Source organism: Neoarius graeffei, chromosome 6 (genome assembly GCF_027579695.1).
Source record: "Neoarius graeffei isolate fNeoGra1 chromosome 6, fNeoGra1.pri, whole genome shotgun sequence".
Classification (NCBI taxonomy): domain Eukaryota; kingdom Metazoa; phylum Chordata; class Actinopteri; order Siluriformes; family Ariidae; genus Neoarius; species Neoarius graeffei.
In genome coordinates this window covers 79358487-79384691 of record NC_083574.1, presented here as the reverse complement: position 1 = coordinate 79384691, position 26205 = coordinate 79358487, and the positions used below count along the sequence as shown (strand labels likewise).

General features: G+C 42.8%; 1 protein-coding gene across 9 annotated transcripts in view; it reads right to left on the bottom strand.

The window, feature by feature from the left end:
• Nucleotides 1-26205, bottom strand: part of ppfia1 (PTPRF interacting protein alpha 1) — a 351102-nt gene that overhangs the window by 157748 nt on the left and 167149 nt on the right. For all 9 annotated transcript variants that reach the window (XM_060924068.1, XM_060924063.1, XM_060924067.1 and 6 more), the window contains exons 3-5: nt 23688-23789; nt 13321-13485; nt 12102-12176 (exon numbers count right to left, since the gene is read on the bottom strand). In XM_060924068.1, coding sequence (XP_060780051.1) covers nt 12102-12176; nt 13321-13485; nt 23688-23789 — 342 coding nt within the window. The remainder of the gene's footprint in view (nt 1-12101; nt 12177-13320; nt 13486-23687; nt 23790-26205) is intronic.

The following is a 26205-nucleotide window of genomic DNA, read 5'->3' as shown; positions in this document are numbered from 1 at the left end:
TCTTTTTTCAAATGTGTTGATGTGTCCGATTTGTGATCGTTGTTTTTTTTATTCAATTTGGTGCACGGGCGCAGATAGAGGGTGGGACGGGTGGGATTCGTCCCACCCAGATTTAAATTCACCTCGTTTGGTCCCCCCCCCCACTTATAGGGAGGAAAAAACGTCTATGCTGTCTTTCTTTGCATAAGGCAAACCTCATGGAAAAAGCAAAAGACTCATTACCATTCGGTTTATTGAGGTGCACAGCAGTACAGACATAGTTGCAACAACTCTCATAAAACAAAACAAAGACTGATATTCGGTTGGTTGAGCTGCGCAGACTGCACAGGTTGCGAGCTCGAGCTTGGTTGCTATGGTTACCCACAACAAGTTTGACAGGCATATCGGAGACAGATCCTAGTTCAGGACCCCAACACGGCATGATGAAGGGTGCCAAACCGAAAAGGCAGAAAACGATTGCATCGTTTTTTCAAAAAACAACGACTGTAAGTAAACTGTGCCTTACTTTATCATATCACCTTGCAATTTTTTGATTGTTCAAAGTAATGTCGTAGTGAAAGTAAAATCGTACGGAGTATGGTAGCCTCCTTCTTTCGGTGGCAGCCTGTAGATACAGTGCTCAGAAGGCAGTTTTAATGTTTAATCTGGCGTTCCCTGCCATAATTTCAGCGAGCATATTGTTTCATAAGGAAACTTCTGCGAAGAGTTGTTGACTGACTGCCGCTCACGCAACACACAGGCATAGTTAGAAAGTCAGGATGCACTGGTTTACACTTTACACACACACACGTAGCCCAGCCTCTCGCTATGTTTAACAGTTGGAACTTAGCGGTTTTAAAACTAGTTTTCCTAGGAACTAGTTGTGCGAGGAACTAGTGTTCCCCCAGTTCAAAAAACATATCTGCGCCCCTGATTTGGTGAATACCATGAATTGTAAATGCATGTAGTATTGTACATGTTTATGATTAATATTTTTGTTGACAACTGTTCTGGTGCTGTGATACATCATACCTGCCAACCTTGAAAAAATTTTATAAGTACAATTTTACAATTTCATGAGTACCCCCCCCCCGCGTCAACCTCACCCCAACCCGGCGTGCATGCGCCCCCACAGACCACGACCAGCAGACCAAAAACACACTTTCAATCCAGTTTTATTGATTGACCTTGGGAACATAGTCCAGTTTTGCATAACATTCCTATTGATAGACTTTGGGAAACTGTTATTGATGGCTCTTGGGAACTTCCTTCCGTTTTGAAAAGCACAACAAACATTAAATACATGTGCAAATGAAATGAAATGAAATTAAACCAGAGCCACTCTTTCAAAATAAATAACACATTAAATTAATACAGTATGTAAAAAAGGCTGCTCCTCCGCATCGAGAGGAATCAGCTGAGGTGGCTCGGGCATCTTTTTCGGATGCCTCCTGGACGCCTCCCTGGGGAGGTGTTCCAGGCATGTCCCCCCGGGAGGAGGCCCCGGGGAAGACCCAGGACACGCTGGAGGGACTATGTCTCTCGGCTGGCCTGGGAACGCCTCGGTGTTCTTCCCGAGGAGCTGGCCGAGGTGTCTGGGGAAAGGGAAGTTTGGGCTTCCATGCTTAGACTGCTGCCTCCGCGACCCGGCCCCGGATAAGCGGAAGACGACGAGACGAGTAAAAAAGGCACTTTCAACACGAAACATGGTATGCACAAATTTCCCATGCAGTAGGTTTAGACTTTTGCATTTTTTAGCATGTTGGAAGTATATTGCGTTATACAGTAAAAATATTGCATTATACAGTACACTGCAGTATTTTGTAGTACGCCTTTTTCATGTGCAAACTATTGCATTCGAAATATTGCATTTACTGCAGTAATACTGTATAAAAAAAGCATTTGATACTGCAGTACCACGTAGGTTTTTCCATAAGAGGGATGACCAATTTTCGACTTCACATCATCTGCAAACATTCTAGGCTACCACTGACAGAAGTTACCGACTGCCCTTAAGATATACAACACGCTACGTTTTGTTGAGCACATCAATAAAGTGGTACTTATCATAGTGATTCAATGAGAGCGCGAGAGGAATTGTAATCAGGTTTCGTTGGTTACCGCATCGAATATGCAACCTCGAGTGACGGCTTCCAAGTTAAATGAAGAACTAGCCTGTACTGTTGGTGTTGTAAATGCACAAAATAACGGCTAGGAAGCTCGAGTACGCGTGAAACACAACCGTTTCTGTTACAAATATAAAAACGACGTCTCGAACCGACGTTTCAATCCCCGACTCGCTCTAGCCACCTGGCTGCACTCAAGTCAGAGACGCGAAGGAGGAAGGGGAGGGGCTGAAGAGGGGCGGGGGGATTGGGCAAAGTGTTCCATCCTGGCTTTGAGTTTTCCTCACAGATCAGCGGTATCGACTTCAGCGAGAACTTGACTGAAATGCGAGTTCGGACGATATGCGTACTTTTTAATGTGAAAATGTACAGTCGTACAATGAGGTAAAAATTCGTAGCGGCTACGCAAGATGCGTACAGGTTGGCAGGTATGGATACATTTGTGATAAACGATTCAAGTTTTGTTGCATGAAAGTCTGCATCTGTTATGACTTCAGTGTTCTCCACTACCTGAAGTTATAGCTCGGCGGTAGTACTGAGCGGCCGTCGCCGGGGGGTTCACGAGGGGGGTGTCCCCCCTCGCACCAGAAAATTTTGAAATAAGAAACCCCTCAGATGCCATTTCCTGGCATCTAATCGCGTATACACACGTACGTTGTTTGGTCCGGACCAAACGAACCAAATTTCCCTTGGTCCGGACCTTTTGGGTTGGTCTGAATACAAACCACCGAACTCTGGTCCGGACCAAACAAGCGGACCGAGACCGAGCTGCAAGGTCGGACTCGGTCCGGACCAAAGGAACCCTGGTGCGGATCTTTTGGAGGTGTGAAAGCAGACCGGACCTAATCCGACAGTTTTGCTTTTTTGTACCTCGGGAGCTTCCGTCGTTTGTCGAGCATTATGGGAAACAGAGTCTTGACACTCCACCGCAAAGTGCAAACACTGTTTCGGTTGTCAAGGGAACCTTACAACAGTCGTTCAGTCATTCAGACCAGTGGTAGGCTAGACTACAGAGTACAAAAAAATGAGTAGGGGGCAAACGTGGGCTGAGGAAGAAACGCGTACCCTTGTGGAGATATGGGCAGATGTTCACATATCTGAGCTTTTGGAGAGAACACACAAAAATGCCGACGTGTTTGCTGTATTCAGTGAGAAAATGAAGGAGAAGGGGTTCACGCGCTCCCCAGAACAATGTCGGCTAAAAGTGAAGAAACTCCGTCAGACCTGCATTCAAATCAGGGACATTCTTTCAAAAAGTGGCGGTACTAGCGACGCAAAAAAGAAATTCATCTATTGCGTGAAGAGCCAGAACTGTCACAACATGGCGTGCGCTCATCAGCGCTGTCCTCCGTACCCGCCTTGCCCTTTGTCGTCGTCATTGATAAATTACTTGTACAACAGCATAGTAATCGCACAATTGTGAAAACAGTAAAAACTGGAAAAAACATATAGCTTTGATGACATTAAAAAGAATAACAGCACGGAAAGCCTCCATGACTACTTTTGAACTTAACGCTTTGTGCGCGTGTCGTCTCTGACCAATAGCTGAACGACCTCAGGGCGCGTGGCTTTGTTGACCGATTTTGGTCCGCTTAATAAAATGTACAGTGTGAAAGCGAACCGCACCAAAATGGAAAAAAAAAAAAAAAAAAAAACATTTGGTTCGGACCAAAGCAAGTGAACTATCGAACTATCCTGGTCTGAATACACCCTAAGTTGCATGTTATTTATTTCGCAAGTAGCCGCTTTTGTGCAAAATCTTCTGACGCTGGGAGCCGACTTGACATTTATTTTGTCACTCCGTTACTAAAATGTTTATTGAATAGAATAATTTGTTTTTAGTTGAATTCTACACAAAATTAACTTTCATTTGATGTGCAGTACGTGTCTTTTCTTTCCACCGTACTCCTCTCGGAGGCCTGACGCAATCGGAGCCAGTTAACGGACACGCACTCCTCTGTCGCCGCACTACACATGCGTAGTGACAAGTGAGCGAGCAAGCGTTAGACTACTTTCAGACTGCACCCTGAAACGACCCATATCCGATTTTTTTGCCCATATGCGACCTGTATCCGATTTGTTATTGACAATCTGAACGACACAGATCCGATTTTTTCACATGCGACCCAGGCCGCTTGGATATGTGGTCCTAATTCCGATGCATATCCGTTATTTTCACATGCGACTGCAGTCTGACCGGACAGGTCGCATTCATGCGACCTACACGTCATCAACAAGAGACAAACGTCACTATTCTGCGTTGGCTAATCCCGCCTCTTTGGTGGAAAACAACAACATTTGTACAGTTTTCAGAATTTAAATAGACTTTTATAGAATTGATCAAGCTAATGGTGGATTTGGTAGGGACCTGGATGTTGATCTGTTAGCCTGATTAAATAAAACAGTTTCTATAACTGATTTATAACTTAAACCATCCTGTATTACAAGATTATAAGATTGTTCTGGAAATTTCCAGTAATTTGACACCTTCGGTCTCATTACTCTGCTGCCCACATTAATCAGATTATTGTGTGAGTTCCGCCGCCGCCACAAAAACCACATCGCCAGGTCTCGCCTCATCTCCATGCTTTACTTGCAAACTTGAAGAGTGCGCTTTTTTTTTGTTTACGTATTACGTAGACGTGCTTATTACGTGTCAATTTGCGCATGCAGGACACTTTTGGGTCGTTTTCCGTTCATATTGGAGATCGCATACAAGTCTCATATAATTGGTAATGTGAACGGCCTAACAAAAAAATCGGATTTCACAACAAATCGGATATGGGTTGTTTCAGGTTGCAGTCTGAACGTAGTGTAAAGGGCCTCTGTTGAACCTATTGTAAAGCAAAGCGCATCAACGATCTGTGATCACAGAATTACTTTGGTGTTTGTATTGGCGTGGGTTTTTTTCCACTTTTCTTTGAAGTAAACTTTTTTTTTTTTTTGACTGGGCGGCCAAAAATTAAGGCTCGGCGGCGCATTTATGAGTCGGCGGTAATGGCTCTTCTAGCCGTTACATTAACGATAGTGAAGAACACTGGACTTGAACATTACAGTCTGTGATTTATTTTTTCCACTGATATGACAATATAGTTGCATCATTTGTGATGAATGCCTAATTTTTGTTTGTGCATAGTAATGAAGAATGAACAGCGATGGGAATGACGGCGTTAGAAATAAACGGCGTTACTAACGGCATTACTTTTTTTTAGTAACGAGTAATCTAACTAATTACTTTTTACATCGTTATAACGCCGTTCCCGTTACTTACAATAAAATACTATGTGTTACTTTATTAAAGCTGTTTTCATCTGGCACGCTGCTCGTTCAGCCTTTCTTTCCTCTGCTTTAGTGTGGGGCGGGGAGACGCGAGACAACGGCACAGTAAGCCAATCAGAGTAGATTTGGACAACATACGTAGGTAGGCCACGCCTACTGCACTACTGCGCGCTCTTTCAATCAGAAGACACAGCGATGGCAAGCGGTCAGCCCAGCACTGCGCTTTCACACTGGAAATACAGCCATTACTTTTCATTACTTGAAATAAAAGGCAAAAATGTCTACGTGCAATGCACATTATGTCGAGGAACAAAGCGTTTGTCCTCGTCAGTGGCCAGTAATTAGTAACAATTTTAATAACTACAAAAATATATTACATTTGATAGATGTCTTCTCACATTGTCCCACAAAAATATTAACAGTGTAGATAATGTTACTGATTGGTTCTGTTAAGTGTCCATTTCAGTCATTAAACACATTTAACATTCACTTTTATGATTACACTAATTGAACAAAGTGGGGGGGGGGAACAAAATGTAACGGAATAATTACTTTCCCTGGTAATTAGTTACTTTTATGACAAAGTAACTCCGTTACTAACTCAGTTACTTTTTAGGAAAAGTAACTAGTAACTACAACCCCGATTCCAAAAAAGTTGGGACAAAGTACAAATTGTAAATAAAAACGGAATGCAATGATGTGGAAGTTTCAAAATTCCATATTTTATTCAGAATAGAACATAGATGACATATCAAATGTTTAAACTGAGAAAATGTATCAAAGAGAAAAATTAGGTGATTTTAAATTTCATGACACCACATCTCAAAAAAGTTGGGACAAGGCCATGTTTCCCACTGTGAGACATCCCCTTTTCTCTTTACAACAGTCTGTAAACGTCTGGGGACTGAGGAGACAAGTTGCTCAAGTTTAGGGATAGGAATGTTAACCCATTCTTGTCTAATGTAGGATTCTAGTTGCTCAACTGTCTTAGGTCTTTTTTGTCGTATCTTCCGTTTTATGATGCGCCAAATGTTTTCTATGGGTGAAAGATCTGGACTGCAGGCTGGCCAGTTCAGTACCCGGACCCTTCTTCTACGCAGCCATGATGCTGTAATTGATGCAATATGTGGTTTGGCGTTGTCATGTTGGAAAAAGCAAGGTCTTCCCTGAAAGAGACGTCGTCTGGATGGGAGCATATGTTGCTCTAGAACCTGGATATACCTTTCAGCATTGATGGTGTCTTTCCAGATGTGTAAGCTGCCCATGCCACACGCACTAATGCAACCCCATACCATCAGAGATGCAGGCTTCTGAACTGAGCGCTGAGAACAACTTGGGTCGTCCTTCTCCTCTTTAGTCCGAATGACACGGCGTCCCTGATTTCCATAAAGAACTTCACATTTTGATTCGTCTGACCACAGAACAGTTTTCCACTTTGCCACAGTCCATTTTAAATGAGCCTTGGCCCAGAGAAGACGTCTGCGCTTCTGGATCATGTTTAGATACGGCTTCTTCTTTGAATTATAGAGTTTTAGCTGGCAACGGTGGATGGCACGGTGAATTGTGTTCACAGATAATGTTCTCTGGAAATATTCCTGAGCCCATTTTGTGATTTCCAATACAGAAGCATGCCTGTATGTGATGCAGTGCAGTCTAAGGGCCCGAAGATCACGGGCACCCAGTATGGTTTTCCGGCCTTGACCCTTACGCACAGAGATTCTTCCAGATTCTCTGAATCTTTTGATGATATTATGCACTGTAGATGATGATATGTTCAAACTCTTTGCAATTTTACACTGTCGAACTCCTTTCTGATATTGCTCCACTATTTGTCGGCGCAGAATTAGGGGGATTGGTGATCCTCTTCCCATCTTTACTTCTGAGAGCCGCTGCCACTCCAAGATGCTCTTTTTATACCCAGTCATGTTAATGACCTATTGCCAATTGACCTAATGAGTTGTAATTTGGTCCTCCAGCTGTTCCTTTTTTGTACCTTTAACTTTTCCAGCCTCTTATTGCCCCTGTCCCAACTTTTTTGAGATGTGTTGCTGTCATGAAATTTCAAATGAGCCAATATTTGGCATGAAATTTCAAAATGTCTCACTTTCGACATTTGATATGTTGTCTATGTTCTATTGTGAATACAATATCAGTTTTTGAGATTTGTAAATTATTGCATTCCGTTTTTATTTACAATTTGTACTTTGTCCCAACTTTTTTTGGAATCGGGGTTGTATAACTAATTACTTTTTGAAAGTAACGTGCCCAACACTGTGGATGAATAAAAGATTATTGATCGTGAAAGTTGTTAAATTCTTCGAATATTAATGTACCCCTCAAGAGAGGCCACCCCTCTTATGTGGCCACTAAAGCTTCGCAGAAGGGGTGGCCTTATAAGAGGGGGACCACTGTATATGCCAAAAAAAATGACATTTAACAATAATTTTAAAAATATTTTGGGTTCTCCACCCTTATGAAACAGGATTTTTTCTTCTAATTTGGGCCATTTTCGTACGTTCTATTTTGGGCCTTTTGACAAGCCCGTAATTTGGGCGCCGTTGTACGGTATGTAATTGGGGCTGTATTTGCCACTGAGTTAGCCCTCGCAAAGAAGAGTGAACGTGTGCAAAATGTGCCATTTTTTTGAGTGTTCATGTTCACAATATAGTATTGAACAGATTCAGCAACACAGCACAACAATCTCAAAGTGAGTGAGTAAGTATGCGTGCGCGTGTGCGAGTGCGTATCTGGCTGATTATAATGGACGAGTGTTTCCAGCCAACACCAGAGAAATGTAGGTCAGTCTGCAATTGTGCCCTCAGCCTGTCGTCAGCCCTAATCCTTTCCGTGTGTGTGCGCGCTTATGAATGAGGAGGAAGAAATGAGAACACAAATGAGGCAGAGACGTGTAGGCTTATCTACAATTTAGATATCTAGTTACATGGTTAATATTTAACAGCTTTTTAAGCTGCACATGAAGGGGCAGTTCCCAAAACTACGGGTACACTTTCATTTCTCTTCTTTCTTCATATCCTTGCTCTTCATTTTCATAGTTTTGCTTGCATTCTCCTCGGTTTTCTCATTCCGCCGCTTCGTCCCATTCCTCCCCCCTAAAGTTTAAGACGACTTTTGTATTCTTCCTCTTATTGGTCGTAATCTTGGTAGACTTCTTTTCCACGTTCTTGTTCTTCATATTCTATTACTTAAATACAGTATTACTATTCATTTGTATTCATCATATTTTTCTTCTGCTCATGTTTCTTCTTTTCATTATTACAATGAAGGGGAATATTTGACTGCTGTATTACTTCTAGGACACTGATACCCCTTTTCCACCAAATCAGTTCCAGGGCTGGTTCGGGGCCGGTGCACAACTCGTTCAACTTGCGAGCCAGCTGAGAACCAGTTTGCTTTTCCATAGCTCACGGTGCTAAGGGAAGCCACGTCGTTACGTCGCTGTATATATGTCAGTTACGTCGCAACGTTTGCATAAACCTTGGTGCGAATATCGAAGCAAAACCAACACAGAAGAAACAGTAGCGGCAACAGCAATAAGGCCAAACAAAATAATGTGTGTTTCTGGTTACCTGACCGACCCTGTAAAAACACTGCGACCCTTCAACTGTTTATGACCACGATAAACTATTTCTCGCACCCGACCCTACCTGCTTGGCAGCCACCTGGCGAGTCAAACGAGAACCGCTAGGGCGTCATATAAACCACTTGGTATTTGCCAAAAGACACAAGGCCCGTCAGGAGTAAATTGACAACCAACATGCACCTCCCTCGACCCCAACCCTTTCAAACCAGCACGGGCACGGCCTGGTTAGCCTGGGTGTGACGCAACACGAGGGCCTGTTGCGAACTTAGTCTGGCAAGGCAAGCTATCTCCAGCTCTTCCAAGCTCCCGAAAAATTGGGAGCCAATCAACTTTGAGCATCTCCAACGGCCCTGGGTAGAGGCGTGTTCAAGGCAGTGACGTAGTAGAACTGCGACCGGAAGCCATAGATTGTTTACAGAATCTATGCCGGAAGCGCTTCATTCACTAGAAACATTACGAACATGGAGCAGCGGCAAGCCTTTGACACAGCGGTAGATGCTGTATTGGGGCAATTCCATGTAAATGTCAACCTCACCATGCAAAAATAAAGCAACATGTAATACATCAAAACCACTCCCAGAGATCTCACCTAGGCCTGTATTTTACAGATGTGAATAAGTTGAACCAATTTGTAACCAACCTCATATGTCACTGTCAGTCTTTCTTTCTTATAATGTAAAACCCAAGCTAAAATCAACTTTGATCATGTACAATTCTATATTATTGCCACAAGCCACAGAAATGTATGCTAAAATCCACAAAACAGCAAAACAATAGCCATCCTAAATATTATTTAAGAACTTTGATAGTTTTAGCTGATATTTAGAGAGTTTTTCAAAGGGTTATGGTGGTTAAATTGCTGATTTTCTAAACATATGCCATGTCTATTTCAGACGCGTCACATCCATAACGGAATTTCGTCACATCCATAACGCTGACTTTTCCTTCCGAAACTCTGCATGAAATACAAAATATTTTAAACAAAGATTTTTTAATATTCACCTTGGACCCCTCTATCAAACGGATATCTCCATTTCGACATTAGGTTTACAATTTCACAGAGTTTGATAAAAATGTACAGTCACCCAAGAAAAGTGATACTTTTTCTGTCACATCCATAACGCATCTTTTATTGGCATTTTCTGGCATGCCCTAGATGTACTATGGGAATTGTCCTTGTTCTATCACTTCTCCAGTATGGTACAGCCTTAAAATATACAACACCTGTTTAAATACTGGGAGACAATAAAACATGCACTGGGTCATTTGTTGCCATTTTGAGTTCAAGTGTCGCGTCCATAACGCTGGAATTGCTCATTGAAAGCATTCAACGGGAAGTTTCTCTCCATTTCTGCTCGTGTTATCATCTTCCTCTTCAGCTCCTCCTTCTTCTTCCTGTTACTCAAGCAGTTTCCGTCGCGTCACATACATCAGAGGAAAGAGTGATGTGATTGGTTTAAGCTTCGTCACAGCCTTTTCTGGCTTCGACCAGTAGCAAACTGAGGCATTTCAGGGAGGCGGGGCAACCATGCGCTTTGGGAAACGGTTGGGCTTAATATCTTTGCCAGACCAAATGCTCGCAGAGCTTTGAAGTTGCGTTAGCCAGACTATGGCCTGGTAGGACGCTGCCTTGGCCAGTCATTCGCCACCGTGCAAGCGCTGCTCAGCGACTTAAGTTTTGATTTGATCCATGGCTCCAGCCCACCTTTAAACGTTTATAACTCGGACACCGAAGGTCGCAGCAAAGCCAAATTTCATAGGCATTTCTAGACGGGTCACCGTTAGATGCAATCGAATACACAGCTGAACAATGCTGCGTATTCTTGCGAGTGTTACAATGATGATTATCTTCGGTTTTTAAGTAGAAAAACTGGCCACCCTTGTGTTCATGCCTCGAAGGGTCGGATGTAAATGACCGCTTGCACACGCGCAGTACATTTCATCGATTCTTCCGGGTGCCTATAAAATGGAGGTTCACCTCGGAACAAAAAGCGACACAGTGGACAGAAATGTTTGTTTGTCAAATCAGCCGATTGCAATGCAAAAGATATTCACAACAATTAAAAATATTTCCAAATGAAGAACTATAGAGTAACTCCAACATTGTTTCCTACAACAAACCACACAGTTCTGACATTCTGGGATCAGTTGCAAACGTTTAACGAGTATTTTGCAAAAATAAGTTTTCAAAGGAAAAACTTCTCACTTTTTCCTACCTACCCTAGAAAATTTGTCGTAAACTTTTGGGATAAACAAATTTTTTTTTCCCCTACCTACCCACCCTATTTTGAAAACCCAGGAAACACGTGTATTATTTTGTTTGGCCTAATAATAATGGATGACTTCGCGTTTGTAAAGCTGCTGCTTCTTGTCACTTAAAAATGGCGATCTTTCGTGGTCTTGTTATTGTTGTCGGTCTTAACAACTCCGCCCCCCCGCTGACGTAAGCAGTTCTTTCCTCTGGCCCAGTAGAGAGTTGGTGCTAGCCTGGAACCGGTTTTTTCTGGCCCCAGAGCCAGTTCGTCGTCAGTGGAAACAGAAAACCCGGTTCCAAACTAAGCACTGGCCCCGAACCAGCCCTGGTGGAAAAGAGGCATGTGAGATACACCGCGCACTTTATCAAGTACACCTACATGCCAGTGACTCTGATGAGGTAACCAGGTACAGCAGTGTCCCTGGGCTTTGAAACGCTGAGCTCTGATCCCAGACACAGCTACCCGGTTTATCCAGCTGGGACGTGACGCGGCGCCGCTGGAGACGTCTGAACGACAGACTGTTCCCAACCCGGTACTGATGATAAAGCCTTATCGCCTTGCTGGCTTGTCACGTCTTCACCAGTGCATGCTTCTGTTTTAGGATGCATTCTTGTTCAGGTTTGGACAGGCCAAAACCGACGCAATGGGCTTTGAAGAATTTCCTTGTTTAATACATAAATAACTGGTTCATCCTGTAGCTTCAGTACACGTGGTGTGGTGTAGTGAAGAGCGGAGCGTTTGCCTTACAAAAAACAAATTACAACACCACGAATGACACAGACAGGAATTAACATTCCATTCGTGTACTCGCAGCCAGTGTTTCGGTGTGTGTGTGTGTGGGGACAAGTGAAAAAGTCCTACCTCTTTATGAGAAGCTGTTAACTGCTCCTCCAATGCGCTACACCTTTCCAGAGCAACACGCAATCTCTCTCTCACCTGTACCGGTTGAAAGAAAAAACAAACAAACATTCATTTACCATATGAGCAGCAAATTGGGACTTGATACACGACCGTTCAAAAGTTTGGGGTCACCCAGACAATTTTGTGCTTTCCATGAAAAGTCACACTTTTATTTACCACCATAAGTTGTAAAATGAATAGAAAATATAGTCGAGACATTTTTCTGGCCGTTTTGAGCATTTAATCGACCCCACAAATGTGATGCTCCAGAAACTCAATCTGCTCAAAGGAAGGTCAGTTTTATAGCTTCTCTAAAGAGCTCAACTGTTTTCAGCTGTGCTAACATGATTGTACAAGGGTTTTCTAATCATCCATTAGCCTTCTGAGGCAATGAGCAAACACATTGTACCATTAAGGCTAATTTATGCTGACAACGCAGTCCTCGCAGATGGTGTCGCAGATGGCGTCTGTGCGCACCTCCCAAAAATTGTGACCACCGCAGAAGCCTTGCAGACAGCGTCGCAGACAAGAGGGCTCTGATTGGTCCACGCTACATCCGCTGTACACGCACTTCCGCTTCCCTACTTTCCCGGTTTGGTTTGTTTTCACGACCGCCATTTTTAAAAACACGAGCGAAGATGGAGCAGCACGAAGAGCGGTTGATCGAGGAAGTGAGGAAGTACGGACATCTATACGACTCCAGTTCTAGTCATAAGTAACCGGAGGATAAAACTCCACTAACCACACCCACCAACTACTCCTAGCGATTTCGCGACCCCTTGCGTTGTGGCGGTGAATAACATCGTGCACGCCTATTACTTCCCGCTCAACGATAAATTACAACTGTCTGCGAAAAGCTATCTGCGAAAGCCTTGTCGCAAGAGCATGCAGAGGCCCTTAGAACACTGGAGTGAGAGTTGCTGGAAATGGGCCTCTATACACCTATGGAGATATTGCACCGAAAACCAGACATTTGCAGCTAGAATAGTCATTTACCACATTAGCAATGTATAGAGTGGATTTCTGATTAGTTTAAAGTGATCTTCATTGAAAAGAACAGTGCTTTTCTTTCAAAAATAAGGACATTTCAAAGTGACCCCAAACTTTTGAACGGTAGTGTGCGTATATATATATAAAATTCTTAAAAAGAGTACTTCAAACTTGTTCGGTCTCTCATTACCTTCTCATCCAGGGCTTTATGATGCTCAAACAGGGATTTTAAGGCTTTGAGAACTTCCACTTCACTGGAGACTCCAGCAGGACTCTGAGCCTGACGCTTCACCACCGTCATCCTGAGCGAGCGCTCGTGACGAGACACCAAACACTCCAAATGCTCCAGGAGCAGCTGAAAAGAAGGGAATAACGCACAATCGACATCACCGTGTGCTTACAACTACCAGTATGATAAGCCTTTATATAGCTTATTTACAGCAACTCACATTGTTTATAACTACCAAGTTCAAGATGCACCAAAAAAAAAAATGGACATCGAGATTCATTTCAAGAGAGGTCATGGACCAAAACACACCGTGTGCGTGCGTGTGTGGGGCCATGTTTTGATATCTTGGTAGGGACCAAACGTCCCCACATCGGAATATCGGACAGGTATTTATTTTTTAAGCTTTTATTTGTGGGGGGAAAAAAAAAAAAAGAGCCAAAGCATTTCCTTTTGCTCAGTGAGATGGAGGTTTGATTTACGTATAGACGCTGCATTAATATGAAGGCCAGTGAAAGGTCCTCACTCGGACAGAAAGACAAATGTGCGTTTCAGACAAGTCCTGCCAGAATGCTTCGCGAGACTCTGTTAGAATGACAAAGCCGACACTCATCCTCCCTGTTTGGCCCTAATCCCTTACTCCATCCCTCATCTCTCCAACCCCCCCCCAAAAAAAAAAAAAAAAAAAAACACTGGTCTGGTTCCAACTGTGTCAGGCGGTCCCATCGTCTTACAGATTAGAGGCTCCACATGCTTCTGAGCACAGCTCTGTGATAACGTCACTGCCGTTTCTGTTCTCGCCAATCATGCCTTGACACGATTCTCAAACAATGGAAACGTCGACTGCAATACGCACTGCAAAAAATAAAAATCTTAGGAAGTTTGTCTATTTTCAAGTCAAAACATCTAGCCACCCTTATTATAAGACATAATTGCCCAACAAGCAAAACCTCATTTAGCTAGAAAGGCTAGTTTTTAGACAGTCCATCTTGAAAATCTTGTATCGACAAAATGTCTTGAAAAAGTCTTATTTGGAGCACCTTTGAAAATAAAAAGTTTTTTTTTAAAACAAGTACGTACATTTTGGACATTTGTCAAATGCGGTTCATCTTCGTCTCATCTCATTATCTGTAGCCGCTTTATCCTGTTCTACAGGGTCGCAGGCAAGCTGGAGCCTATCCCAGCTGACTACGGGCGAAAGGCGGGGTACACCCTGGACAAGTCGCCAGGTCATCACAGGGCTGACACATAGACACAGACAACCATTCACACTCACATTCACACCTACGGTCAATTTAGAGTCACCAGTTAACCTAACCTGCATGTCTTTGGACTGTGGGGGAAACCGGAGCACCCGGAGGAAACCCACGCAGACACGGGGAGAACATGCAAACTCCGCACAGAAAGGCCCTCGCCGGCCACGGTGCTCGAACCCGGACCTTCTTGCTGTGAGGCGACAGCGCTAACCACTACACCACCGTGCCGCCCGTGGTTCATCTTGTTTCAAGAAAAAAAAACAAAGTATGCTTGTTTTGGGAATAAATGAACTTTACTGAAATCTTTGAATCTTTCATTACAATTCGACTCCACCTTACAGATCCCAAGTTTACTGCGACTGTTTTCTCAGTCATTCAGAGTGAGCTCCTTCTAGATGCTGTACAGACTCTAGACCCGACAAGCGCCTTCAAAAAGGCTATGAGTGAGTGGAGGGCGTTTTAGTGAGGGCTTTTTGGAATGCTGTGAGTTAAGTTCAGTGTTTTTGGGGGTTTTTTTGTGCCTGATCTTGTAAACCCCTCGTACACATGAATAGTCCGTGCCCCCAAAATGCACTGTTGCTTTGGCGTTGTGTAAGCACTGTAAGTCAAAATGCGTAGACTTTTTTATTATTATTATTATTATTATTATTTTTGGTGCCTGAGGTCCTGGGGAAGTGGAATCTTAAGAGATGTTTGAATGTTGAAATGGAAAAATAAATAAACTTGTTGCAATGCTACACGTGTCGTCAACTTGATTCAAGATAGTCTCTGGTCTCATATCTCGAGTATTTTACTAATTACAGGTCACAAAAGGAGAATCTTTTAAGCTAGCAATGCTTCGTTGTAGAATTTAACAATCCTAATATTAGTATATTTATCTTAAATTCAGTTTTTACTGCCAAGACTTTGTCATGAATTTAAGTGAAATACCCTTAAAATGAAATAAATAAAAATGACTTGAATGGCTAAATGTAAGAAGTACAATCTTGTTATAAGAGCTATTTTGAATTAATCAGATCTCGCATAATAAGTTCCCCAATCTTATTTTGGAATTATTTCATCTAAAAACAGGTTAGATTTTTCATCTTACTTTAAGAAATCTTTCCAAGTCGAATTTGACTAGTTCCACTGGCAGATTTTTTTCACCTGATTCAAGCAAATATGCTTTGTTTTAATCTTTTATTTCTTATTTTTGAAAGCCCATTTTTTGCAGTGCGTTTGTAACATGCAGTGGGGCAAAAAAGTATTTAGTCAGCCACCAATTATGCAAGTTCTCCCACTTAAAAAGATGAGAGAGACCTGCAATTTTCATCATAGGTACACTTCAACTATGAGACACAAAATGGGGGGAAAGAATCCAGGAAATCACATTGTAGGATTTTTAATGAATTGATTGGTAAATTCCTCGGTAAAATAAGTATTTGGTCACCTACAAACAAGCAAGATTTCTGGCTCTCACAGACCTGTAACAACTTCTTTAAGAGGCTCCTCTGTCCTCCACTCGTTACCTGTATTAATGGCACCTGTTTGAACTCGTTATCAGTATAAAAGACACCTGTCCACAACTTCAAACAGTCACACTCCAAACTCCACTATGGCCAAGACCAAAGAGCTGTCAAAGGACACCAGAAACAAAATTGTAGACCTGCACCAGGCTGGGAAGACTGACTCTGCAATAGGTAAGCAGCTTGGTGTGAAGAAATCAACTGTGGGAGCAATTATTAGAAAATGGAAGACATACAAGACCACTGATAATCTCCCTCGATCTGGGGCTCCACGCAAGATCTCACCCCGTGGGGTCAAAATGATCACAAGAACGGTGAGCAAAAATCCCAGAACCACACGGGGGGACCTAGTGAATGACCTGCAGAGAGCTGGGACCAAAGTAACAAAGGCTACCATCAGTAACACACTACGCCGCCAGGACTCAAATCCTGCAGTGCCAGACGTGTCCCCCTGCTTAAGCCAGTACATGTCCAGGCCCGTCTGAAGTTTGCTAGAGAGCATTTGGATGATCCAGAAGAGGATTGGGAGAATGTCATATGGTCAGATGAAACCAAAATAGAACTTTTTGGTAAAAACTCAACTTGTCGTGTTTGGAGGAGAAAGAATGCTGAGTTGCATCCAAAGAACACCATACCTACTGTGAAGCATGGGGGTGGAAACATCATGCTTTGGGGCTGTTTTTCTGCAAAGGGACCAGGACGACTGATCTGTGTAAAGGAAAGAATGAATGGGGCCATGTATCGTGAGATTTTGAGTGAAAACCTCCTTCCATCAGCAAGGGCATTGAAGATGAAATGTGGCTGGGTCTTTCAGCATGACAATGATCCCAAACGCACCGCCCGGGCAACGAAGGAGTGGCTTCGTAAGAAGCATTTCAAGGTCCTGGAGTGGCCTAGCCAGTCTCCAGATCTCAACCCCATAGAAAATCTTTGGAGGGAGTTGAAAGTCCGTGTTGCCCAGCGACAGCCCCAAAACATCACTGCTCTAGAGGAGATCTGCATGGAGGAATGGGCCAAAACACCAGCAACAGTGTGTGAAAACCTTGTGAAGACTTGCAGAAAACGTTTGACCTCTGTCATTGCCAACAAAGGGTATATAACAAAGTATTGAGATGAACTTTTGTTATTGACCAAATACTTATTTTCCACCATAATTTGCAAATAAATTCTTTAAAAATCAGACAATGTGATTTTCTGGATTTTTTTTTTCTCATTCTGTCTCTCATAGCTGAAGTGTACCTATGATGAAAATTACAGGCCTCTCTCATCTTTTTAAGTGGGAGAACTTGCACAATTGGTGACTGACTAAATACTTTTTTGCCCCACTGTACACCCCATTCCCACTCACTGTGTCCGAAATTACCCACTCGTTCACTACTCCCTACTCACTATACAGAAGACTATATCGTGAGTTCACTGGTAAAATAAAAAAATAAAACCGCACACTTTCGGACAGTACGCCACCACACCGTTATTTCCATCCTTACTCAATTAAAACGTGCCCGATCAGTCGACTGGTGGGTTTTCAAAATAATAAACGCGTGCATGTGTTTTTGTGATCAATCCATATTATACTGAGCGCATTTCCCACAAAGCACCTGCACCTGCCAGTTCTTTTTAAATCAAGGCTGAATACTTTCTTCTTTGCCGCTGCCTTTTATTAAATCAAACTGGAGGCTTTTTGATTTCTTTCAGTGCGACCACAATGCAGGATGGGATATATTGCTTGGTGAGTGACCATCGGCTGTACGCTACTTGTCATGATGCACTGTGGGAGACTTTGAGCAGAGGTCGACAGGAACGAAGTACATTTACTTGAGTACACTTTGGCCCAATCCCAATTCTAATTTCTACCCCTCCCCCTCCCCCTTCCCCTTGGCCCTTCCCCTTGAAACTGAGCTACAAGGGACAGGGCTTGAAATTCAACCCTTACGTATTGGGATAGCCCTTCAACGATCGCATACGTCATCGCGTACCTCCGTCAGCGTTTACGTTAGCAAAACGCGACCAAATGCGTCATTGGCTGCGACCAGCCGCTACAGTCAGAGCCAGAAATCTCTGCTGGCAGGGTGTGATTTGTTAACTAACACCACTGAATGGGATATCTTTGGCGCTTCGTGCACCACATCCGACAGAATGAGGTGTCAGAACACTCATGTAAACAATAAAAGCGAGAATAACAGAACAAAACGTACGCAGTAAAGCAACCGAAAACAATACTCACTCCCAAAGCTTTTTAGCAGCAGCTTGGATTTCAGAAATCGCTGCTCATTCTCAGCTCGAAAGCGAATCAAGCGGCGTGTTTCCTCTGGATAACAACTTAAAACACGTAAATAATGGAGAAAATACATTTATGACAATCTTTCGCCGCGGGAACCGCCATCTTTATGAAATCCGCATGAAATCTCGCTGAAATCCGCATGGCGTTGTGGGAAATCACTCAAACCCCTTCGTTCGGAGTCAGCTCCAGGAAAATCTCCGTTTGGAGGGGTACAGAAGCCCTACCCCTTCCCCTACCCCTCCGCGTTAACTGGGATTGGGATACCCCTATCCCTTCACATGAACGCGCAAAATGGAGGGGAAGGGCCAAGGGGTTGGTCCAAGGGGTGAAATGGGATTCGGCCTTTGAGTATCTGTCCTTTACTTATTTTTTCTGGAAACTTCCGACTTTAACTTCACAAGACAAATATCGTACTTTTCACTCCACTACATTTCTATCAAGGTCCTCGTTACTATGAAGCGGCTTTGAAAGTGGAGGGTTTTTTCCTTTTCTTTTCTAGAATGCGACTGTTTTTTTTCGCAGATGACACCGAGACGGCCGATCAGTAATCGCTAGGGTCACGTCACGCCTGTAGACCGTATAAAATCAAGTTCAGTGATTTCTCAACAACGTTATTTGATGGCACAATGGAAGGAGGCGGTTCTTCTGGGGAACGCACGCACCCCCATGTTAAAGACTTTACCTACAACCCATGTTTCAGTTTTCTGACTGGATTAAAGATGCGTTTCGTTTAAAACGTTTGCCGAAAACGGAGCACATCACGGCCTACAAAAACTCGCCGTCCAACCTGCGGAAACAGATTGAGGGATATAAACGTTTTATTCCAAGAGAAAGCTTGCAATGAAGCTGTCTGTGCTTTTAGAGCTAGCGAGAACGTTGCAATAGCTGTGCAGTCTGGTTAGTCAAATGACTTTCTATGGATTTGCCCACCAAGTTGCCGCAGCCTTGTCCACAGCTAACATTAACACGTAGCTAGTTAACTTGGACACTGTTAGTTAGCATGTAAAAACAGAGTTACGCTAACATGAATAGCGTTAACTTATCTGAAGTCCTTTCAGAAAAATGTTTTAGCATAATCTTGCCAAATAAACAGAACGTAGAAATCTTTCTTCTCTAGTAACGTTAGCTACACAATATGATTTCGGAGTTTGAAAAGCGTTTGCTAGCATGTCAGGTGGAGCTTCACTGACTAGCTACAGTAGCTTAACGTTAAACCACTATGATGGCACAGCATGCGTTCATTTTGTGAATTCACATTTCTGTCTTTGATAACGGCGTTAGGTTTTGTAAGCGTTGTGGAAATAATACAACGATGTGTTGACAGAAAATGTACTTTTAATACTTAAGTATTTTTAAAAGCAAGTACTTCAGTACTTAAGTAAAAATGTGACTGGACAACTTTCACTTGTATCGGAGTAACATTTGACCAGTGGGATCTGTGCTTTGACTTCAGTAATGAAGTTGGGTACTTTGTCCACCTCGTTATCGTTTCGGACAGCATTACAAAATGGCGACCTCGCTATATAGTCCGCTACATAGTGAGTAGAGAGCGATTTCGGACACATTTCTTCTGTTATTATGGAGGAACGGTATCCTGTGGGAACGGGAGCAAACTGGTAAAGTCTAAAGATTTATACAGCACATCCCCCGTCAACCTCGTTACGTTAACGAAAACCTTTTGTTATGGCTGCAGCGGGAATCGGAATCATCGGGTTTACGTGTTGTGACCTAAACGTAAATGTAAAGCAATGTAAAGGGGAAGGAGTTCCGAGATCGAATGAAACGAGAGCGTATCACATCCACACACGGAGCCCTCCACAAATATTGGCACCCCTTGTAAAGATTCGTAAAAAGGGTTATTAAAAAAATTTAATTTAAACAAAAAATAAATCCACCTTTTGGTGAATTAGCTTTATCTCACACTTAAAAAGTGAAACGGAAAAAAAAAATCCAACCTTTAATTGAAATAAATTTATTCAGAGAAAATCTAATGCTTCGATACACACACACCCGTGTCAACTACAGGGACACGAGGCAGTCATGAGCATCTGTGAGCTCGTGTATACAGACCAGGACAGTGTGTGCTTACTCCGTCTCCTTTTGTGAACACTACAAACATTAATATGTGTCCTTTGTCCTCTGAAATACAATTATTACAGATGAAAGTCTTCCGGATTTACCCGGAAATCCGGATATTTGACAAAACTCTTGAAAATCTCCGGTTTTCCGAATGGAGAAATTTATTTTTCGGATTTTTCCCGTTCCTAGACGCGGCGCAATACTTCGCATCATCCTTGCATCCGTCCTTAAATAGCCCAAACACAGTTCAAGACAGGCGTTCTTTGTTCACGGCGTGCGTGTCCAAGGTGCGCAGGACTGACATGGTTCTACGCAAGCGCAACACGATCGCACAAGAAAGCACGGTCAAGCTGCCAGTGGAGCTGCAGTCTTTTTAGTTGCAAATTACGAGTAATTCCTCGTGTTAATAATTCGCCATGTCAAAACAAGCAAAACTTTCCTCCTTTCGACGTGAAGACAGGTAAACAATTTATTGTACATTTTTTTCCATCAAAGTTGCATTGTGTGGTTTCGAAGCCAAGTTTTAGTGCCGTTTCTAGAACACTACATCAAGAAAACGTGCAAGAAACCGCAATAACGGAAGAGCCGGTTTCTAAGCTGCCTAAAACTAGCAATGGGAATTATTTTTTGTTCCATAATGTACTCAGGCTGCCAGTCAGTGTGTGACCCCGCCCCCCTTGAAAAATCCTAGCTACGCCCCTGATTTACATGAGAAATTTGGTATTCATTGGCGTGTTTAAATTTACAGACAATACGAACTAATATAAACAATTGGCTTCAACTCGCATAAATATGAATTGGAAATGTTTAGTTCACTTTAGCTTATGCAAACGCACAGCTCGACTAAAAGATTAATAAACGAGGCTCAGTGTCCCCAACACTGAAACCTGAAAGCTTTAGAAACTCTAACAGACCTTTACTTTTTAACAGGACTGTTCTGGGATTTTGCCGAGTTTACCTTCAACTGTCTGATTTTTTTATTTTTCCCAAAGTAATGAACTGTGTAGCAGGAAAATCACCGCGTTTTCTAAATGCACTCCTGAAAATTACTCATTAACTAGGGGAATTAAACTTGATATTTTTGATGTTAATCATTAATGTACATGAAAGAACAAGGCTTAAAAAAAAGTTATAACTTGTTTTAGTGAAAATAAGTACTAAAATGCACTAGAATGCAGCGTTGTGCGTGTTATGTTATACCCCCCCCCCCCCTTAGTTTGACTTTCAAAAGTTTAGGATTTTTTCTTTGCTCCACTTTCATCTCTAAATTATAAAAACTCCTGAAAATATACCCAACGTGAAAAATGAGTGAAATGGTGCTGGTGATGACGGCTATTTAACCCGGTTTCACTTGGCAAGCAGGACGCTGTGCGAAGATGCTGAGCTTTAAACAGTGCTTGGACTTCGATGTGTCACGTTCATTATGTCTTCTTATTAAATCAAGTCGTTAGTTTTCTTTTGTTACAGACATGTAAAAGTTTTTTCCTTTACCTGACATGTTTCGACGGTGTAACTTCCGTCTTCTTCAGAGGGTCCAAAAAATCCTAGCTGCGCCCCTGATTTATACGAGAAATTTGGTATTCATTGGCGTGTTTAAATTTACAGACAATACGAACTAATGTAAACAACTGGCTTCAACTCGCATAAATATGAAGTGGAAATTTTTAGTTCACTTTAGCTTCTGCAAACGCACAACTCGACTAAGAGGCTGTCCACACTAGCCTGGCTAACGCAACTTCAAAGCTCTGTGAGCATTTGGTCTGGCATAGATATTAAGCCCAACCGTTTCCCAAAGCGCGTGGTTGACCCGCCTCCCTGAAATGCCTCAGTTTGCTACTGGTCGAAGCCAGAAAAGGCTGTGACGAAGCTTAAACCAATCGCATCACTCTTTCCTCTGACGCATGTGACGCGACGGAAACTGCTTGAGTAACAGGAAGAAGATAAATACCTCCAGGGCTGCTCTTTGCTCCGTTTTCAATGAGAACTTCCCGTTGAATGCTTTCAATACAGCATCTACCGCTGTGTCAAAGGCTTGCTGCTGCTCCATGTTCGTAATGTTTCTAGTGAATGAAGCGCTTCCGGCATAGATTCTGTAAACAACCTATGGCTTCCGGTCGCAGTTCTACTACGTCACTGCCTTGAACACGCCTCTACCCAGGGCTGTTGGAGATGCTCAAAGTTGATTGGCTCCCGATTTTTCGGGAGCTTGGAAGAGCTTGCCTTGCCAGACTAAGTTCGCAACAGCCCCCCGTGTTGCGTCACACTTAGGATGGGCGGGCCCAGGCTATGTCCACACAGCAACGGATTCAGGTGAATCTGATAAAATTGTTTATCGTTTCGGCCTGGCGTCCACACGGCACCGGCGTTTTGGGTGCCCCAAAACGATATTTTTTGAGAACGGGTTCCAGAGTGGAAAAATCTGGCAACGGCGCCGTTGCGAAGTCGTCTGGATGAGTAGAACGGATTTGTTTACGATGACGTCACAACCACATGACTCGAACAAGCAGCACTCTCGCTGTTTTGTATGAACCACTGCATTGCATTCACTTTTGTATACAGCTTTTCTTTTAAATAAACAAGTAACTGAAGCATTTCTTGAATTTCTTTTTTTTATTGGATAAGACTGCTTTTCAAAATGTTCACACACAATAAGAAAATTAAGTTATATAAAACTATGCACACTAATAAAACTCATTTGTACACACAGAAGGCACGATTTCCTCGCGTAGTCGCAGCCATCTTCTTGTTGTTGTGTGCTTGTTCCTGTGAGTGCTTCACGCTGGGTAGAAGAAGAGGTTTATGCGCATGCATCCTACTACTTCTACTGTTCTGGTGTCTCCGACGGGACCGTCTTACAGCGCACATAGAGGTGTGGCATGTGTATTGCATCGTTTTCAGCAAGCGTTGCGTTGCCATATGGACCTGATGTTTTACTGATCCATTGCCCATGTGGACGCGATAGTTTTTTGAATAAAATCTCGTTGCCGTTGTCGTGTGGATGTAGCCTGAAAGATTGATAAACGAGGCTCAACGTCCCCAACATTGAAACCTGAAAGCTTTAGAAACTTTAACGGACCCTCTGATGAAGACGGAATTTTACACTGTCGAAACATGTCAGGTAAAGGAAAAAACTTTTACATGTCTAACAAAAGAAAACTAATGACTTGAGTGCTTGGACTTGGCTGGGAAAGCGGATTGCTTTGCACTTACTCGTGTGTTGTTGCGCTCAGCCTTTAACTCGGCAATTTCTTCTTCTCTCTCTAGCAGCTGTTCCCTGCACATATTCACCTCCTTAGTCAGCGCTGCAAACTCCTGAGGACACAGAGAGAGGGAAAGAAAAAAAAAACATTAAAATTGCAGTAACAATCTTGACTGGATTGCGTCAATAAATGTCAAGAACAAGCTAAGAACAGAGACAAAGCCATACAAGGACAGGAAGTCAGAGCAAGAACTGATAACCAAGTCATTTTGGTTCTTAGTCATGCTGATCTGAAAACAAATAATTTGAAGGGTGACACGGACAGGAGTTCCTGTGAATACAGCGTACAAACATTAGAAATCTGTGAGGAATACATCCAACAAAGTTTAAATGGAGGAAAAAATAAAATAAAATAAAATGGCAGGGTGACGAGCGCCGCTCAAACGCCCACTGACGTCGCTGATCAGATCCATTGCATCTATAAACTGATATTCGAATGAGGACGCTTGATTATCACCATCCTGCCTGAGACTTGTGGCGTGCTTCACTCCTACACGCGCCAGCCCAGTAACAATATTATGGGAAATCATCTTCAGGCAGGAACACACAGTGGGGGTAAAGGCTACACGATTGCAATTAGCAACATCGGACTTGTGCCTGTTAAGGGTGACGCTTACAGTCATTTGGCAAGATTAGCCCCGCCCACTTTACGCTGATCGTGTGCGTAAAAAAAAAAAAAAAACTGGAAAATGAGAAACGAGTTCTCACTATCATCATCGGCGCCACTGACATCATGTCTGATTTTAAAAAGTCATTTGTGGGATTTAAACACGAGCCTCGTTGAAGTCAATCGTTAACTTATTCACTTTTGGTTTTTGGAATAAATATCTCGTGACATCTTAACCATTTTAAAACGGTCATCTGTGCAACGTGGAGGCGCTCGATGCTTTGATAACGTCACTGCGCAAGAGCATAGGAGTACAGGGGAGCCCTGTTTAAATCACAAACTGAATTGATTAGAAGCAAGTCCACTTCTCTGTGGCACACAGCGATCCAAAAATCACGAGGAAAATCACACTTGGCTGGGGCAACCTGACTGGATTTACGACTCCATTTGTTAAACTTGCTCCTGAACCAACATGATCACTTCACTTCAGGCAGACAAACTGAGGTTAGAAAGTAGCCCATATACAACCCTGATTCCAAAAAAGTTGGGACAAAGTACAAATTGTAAATAAAAACGGAACGCAATGATGTGGAAGTTTCAAAATTCCATATTTTATTCAGAATAGAACATAGATGACATATCAAATGTTTAAACTGAGAAAATGTATCATTTAAAGAGAAAAATTAGGTGATTTTACATTTCATGACAACAACACATCTCAAAAAAGTTGGGACAAGGCCATGTTTCCCACTGTGAGACATCCCCTTTTCTCTTTACAACAGTCTGTAAACGTCTGGGGACTGAGGAGACAAGTTGCTCAAGTTTAGGGATAGGAATGTTAACCCATTCTTGTCTAATGTAGGATTCTAGTTGCTCAACTGTCTTAGGTCTTTTTTGTCGTATCTTCCGTTTTATGATGCGCCAAATGTTTTCTATGGGTGAAAGATCTGGACTGCAGGCTGGCCAGTTCAGTACCCGGACCCTTCTTCTACGCAGCCATGATGCTGTAATTGATGCAGTATGTGGTTTGGCATTGTCATGTTGGAAAATGCAAGGTCTTCCCTGAAAGAGACGTCGTCTGGATGGGAGCATATGTTGCTCTAGAACCTGGATATACCTTTCAGCATTGATGGCGTCTTTCCAGATGTGTAAGCTGCCCATGCCACACGCACTAATGCAACCCCATACCATCAGAGATGCAGGCTTCTGAACTGAGCGCTGATAACAACTTGGGTCGTCCTTCTCCTCTTTAGTCCGAATGACACGGCGTCCCTGATTTCCATAAAGAACTTCAAATTTTGATTCGTCTGACCACAGAACAGTTTTCCACTTTGCCACAGTCCATTTTAAATGAGCCTTGGCCCAGAGAAGACGTCTGCGCTTCTGGATCATGTTTAGATACGGCTTCTTCTTTGAACTACAGAGTTTTAGCTGGCAACGGCGGATGGCACGGTGAATTGTGTTCACAGATAATGTTCTCTGGAAATATTCCTGAGCCCATTTTGTGATTTCCAATACAGAAGCATGCCTGTATGTGATGCAGTGCCGTCTAAGGGCCCGAAGATCACGGGCACCCAGTATGGTTTTCCGGCCTTGACCCTTACGCACAGAGATTCTTCCAGATTCTCTGAATCTTTTGATGATATTGTGCACTGTAGATGATGATATGTTCAAACTCTTTGCAATTTTACACTGTCGAACTCCTTTCTGATATTGCTCCACTATTTGTCGGTGCAGAATTAGGGGGATTGGTGATCCTCTTCCCATCTTTACTTCTGAGAGCCGCTGCCACTCCAAGATGCTCTTTTTATACCCAGTCATGTTAATGACCTATTGCCAATTGACCTAATGAGTTGCAATTT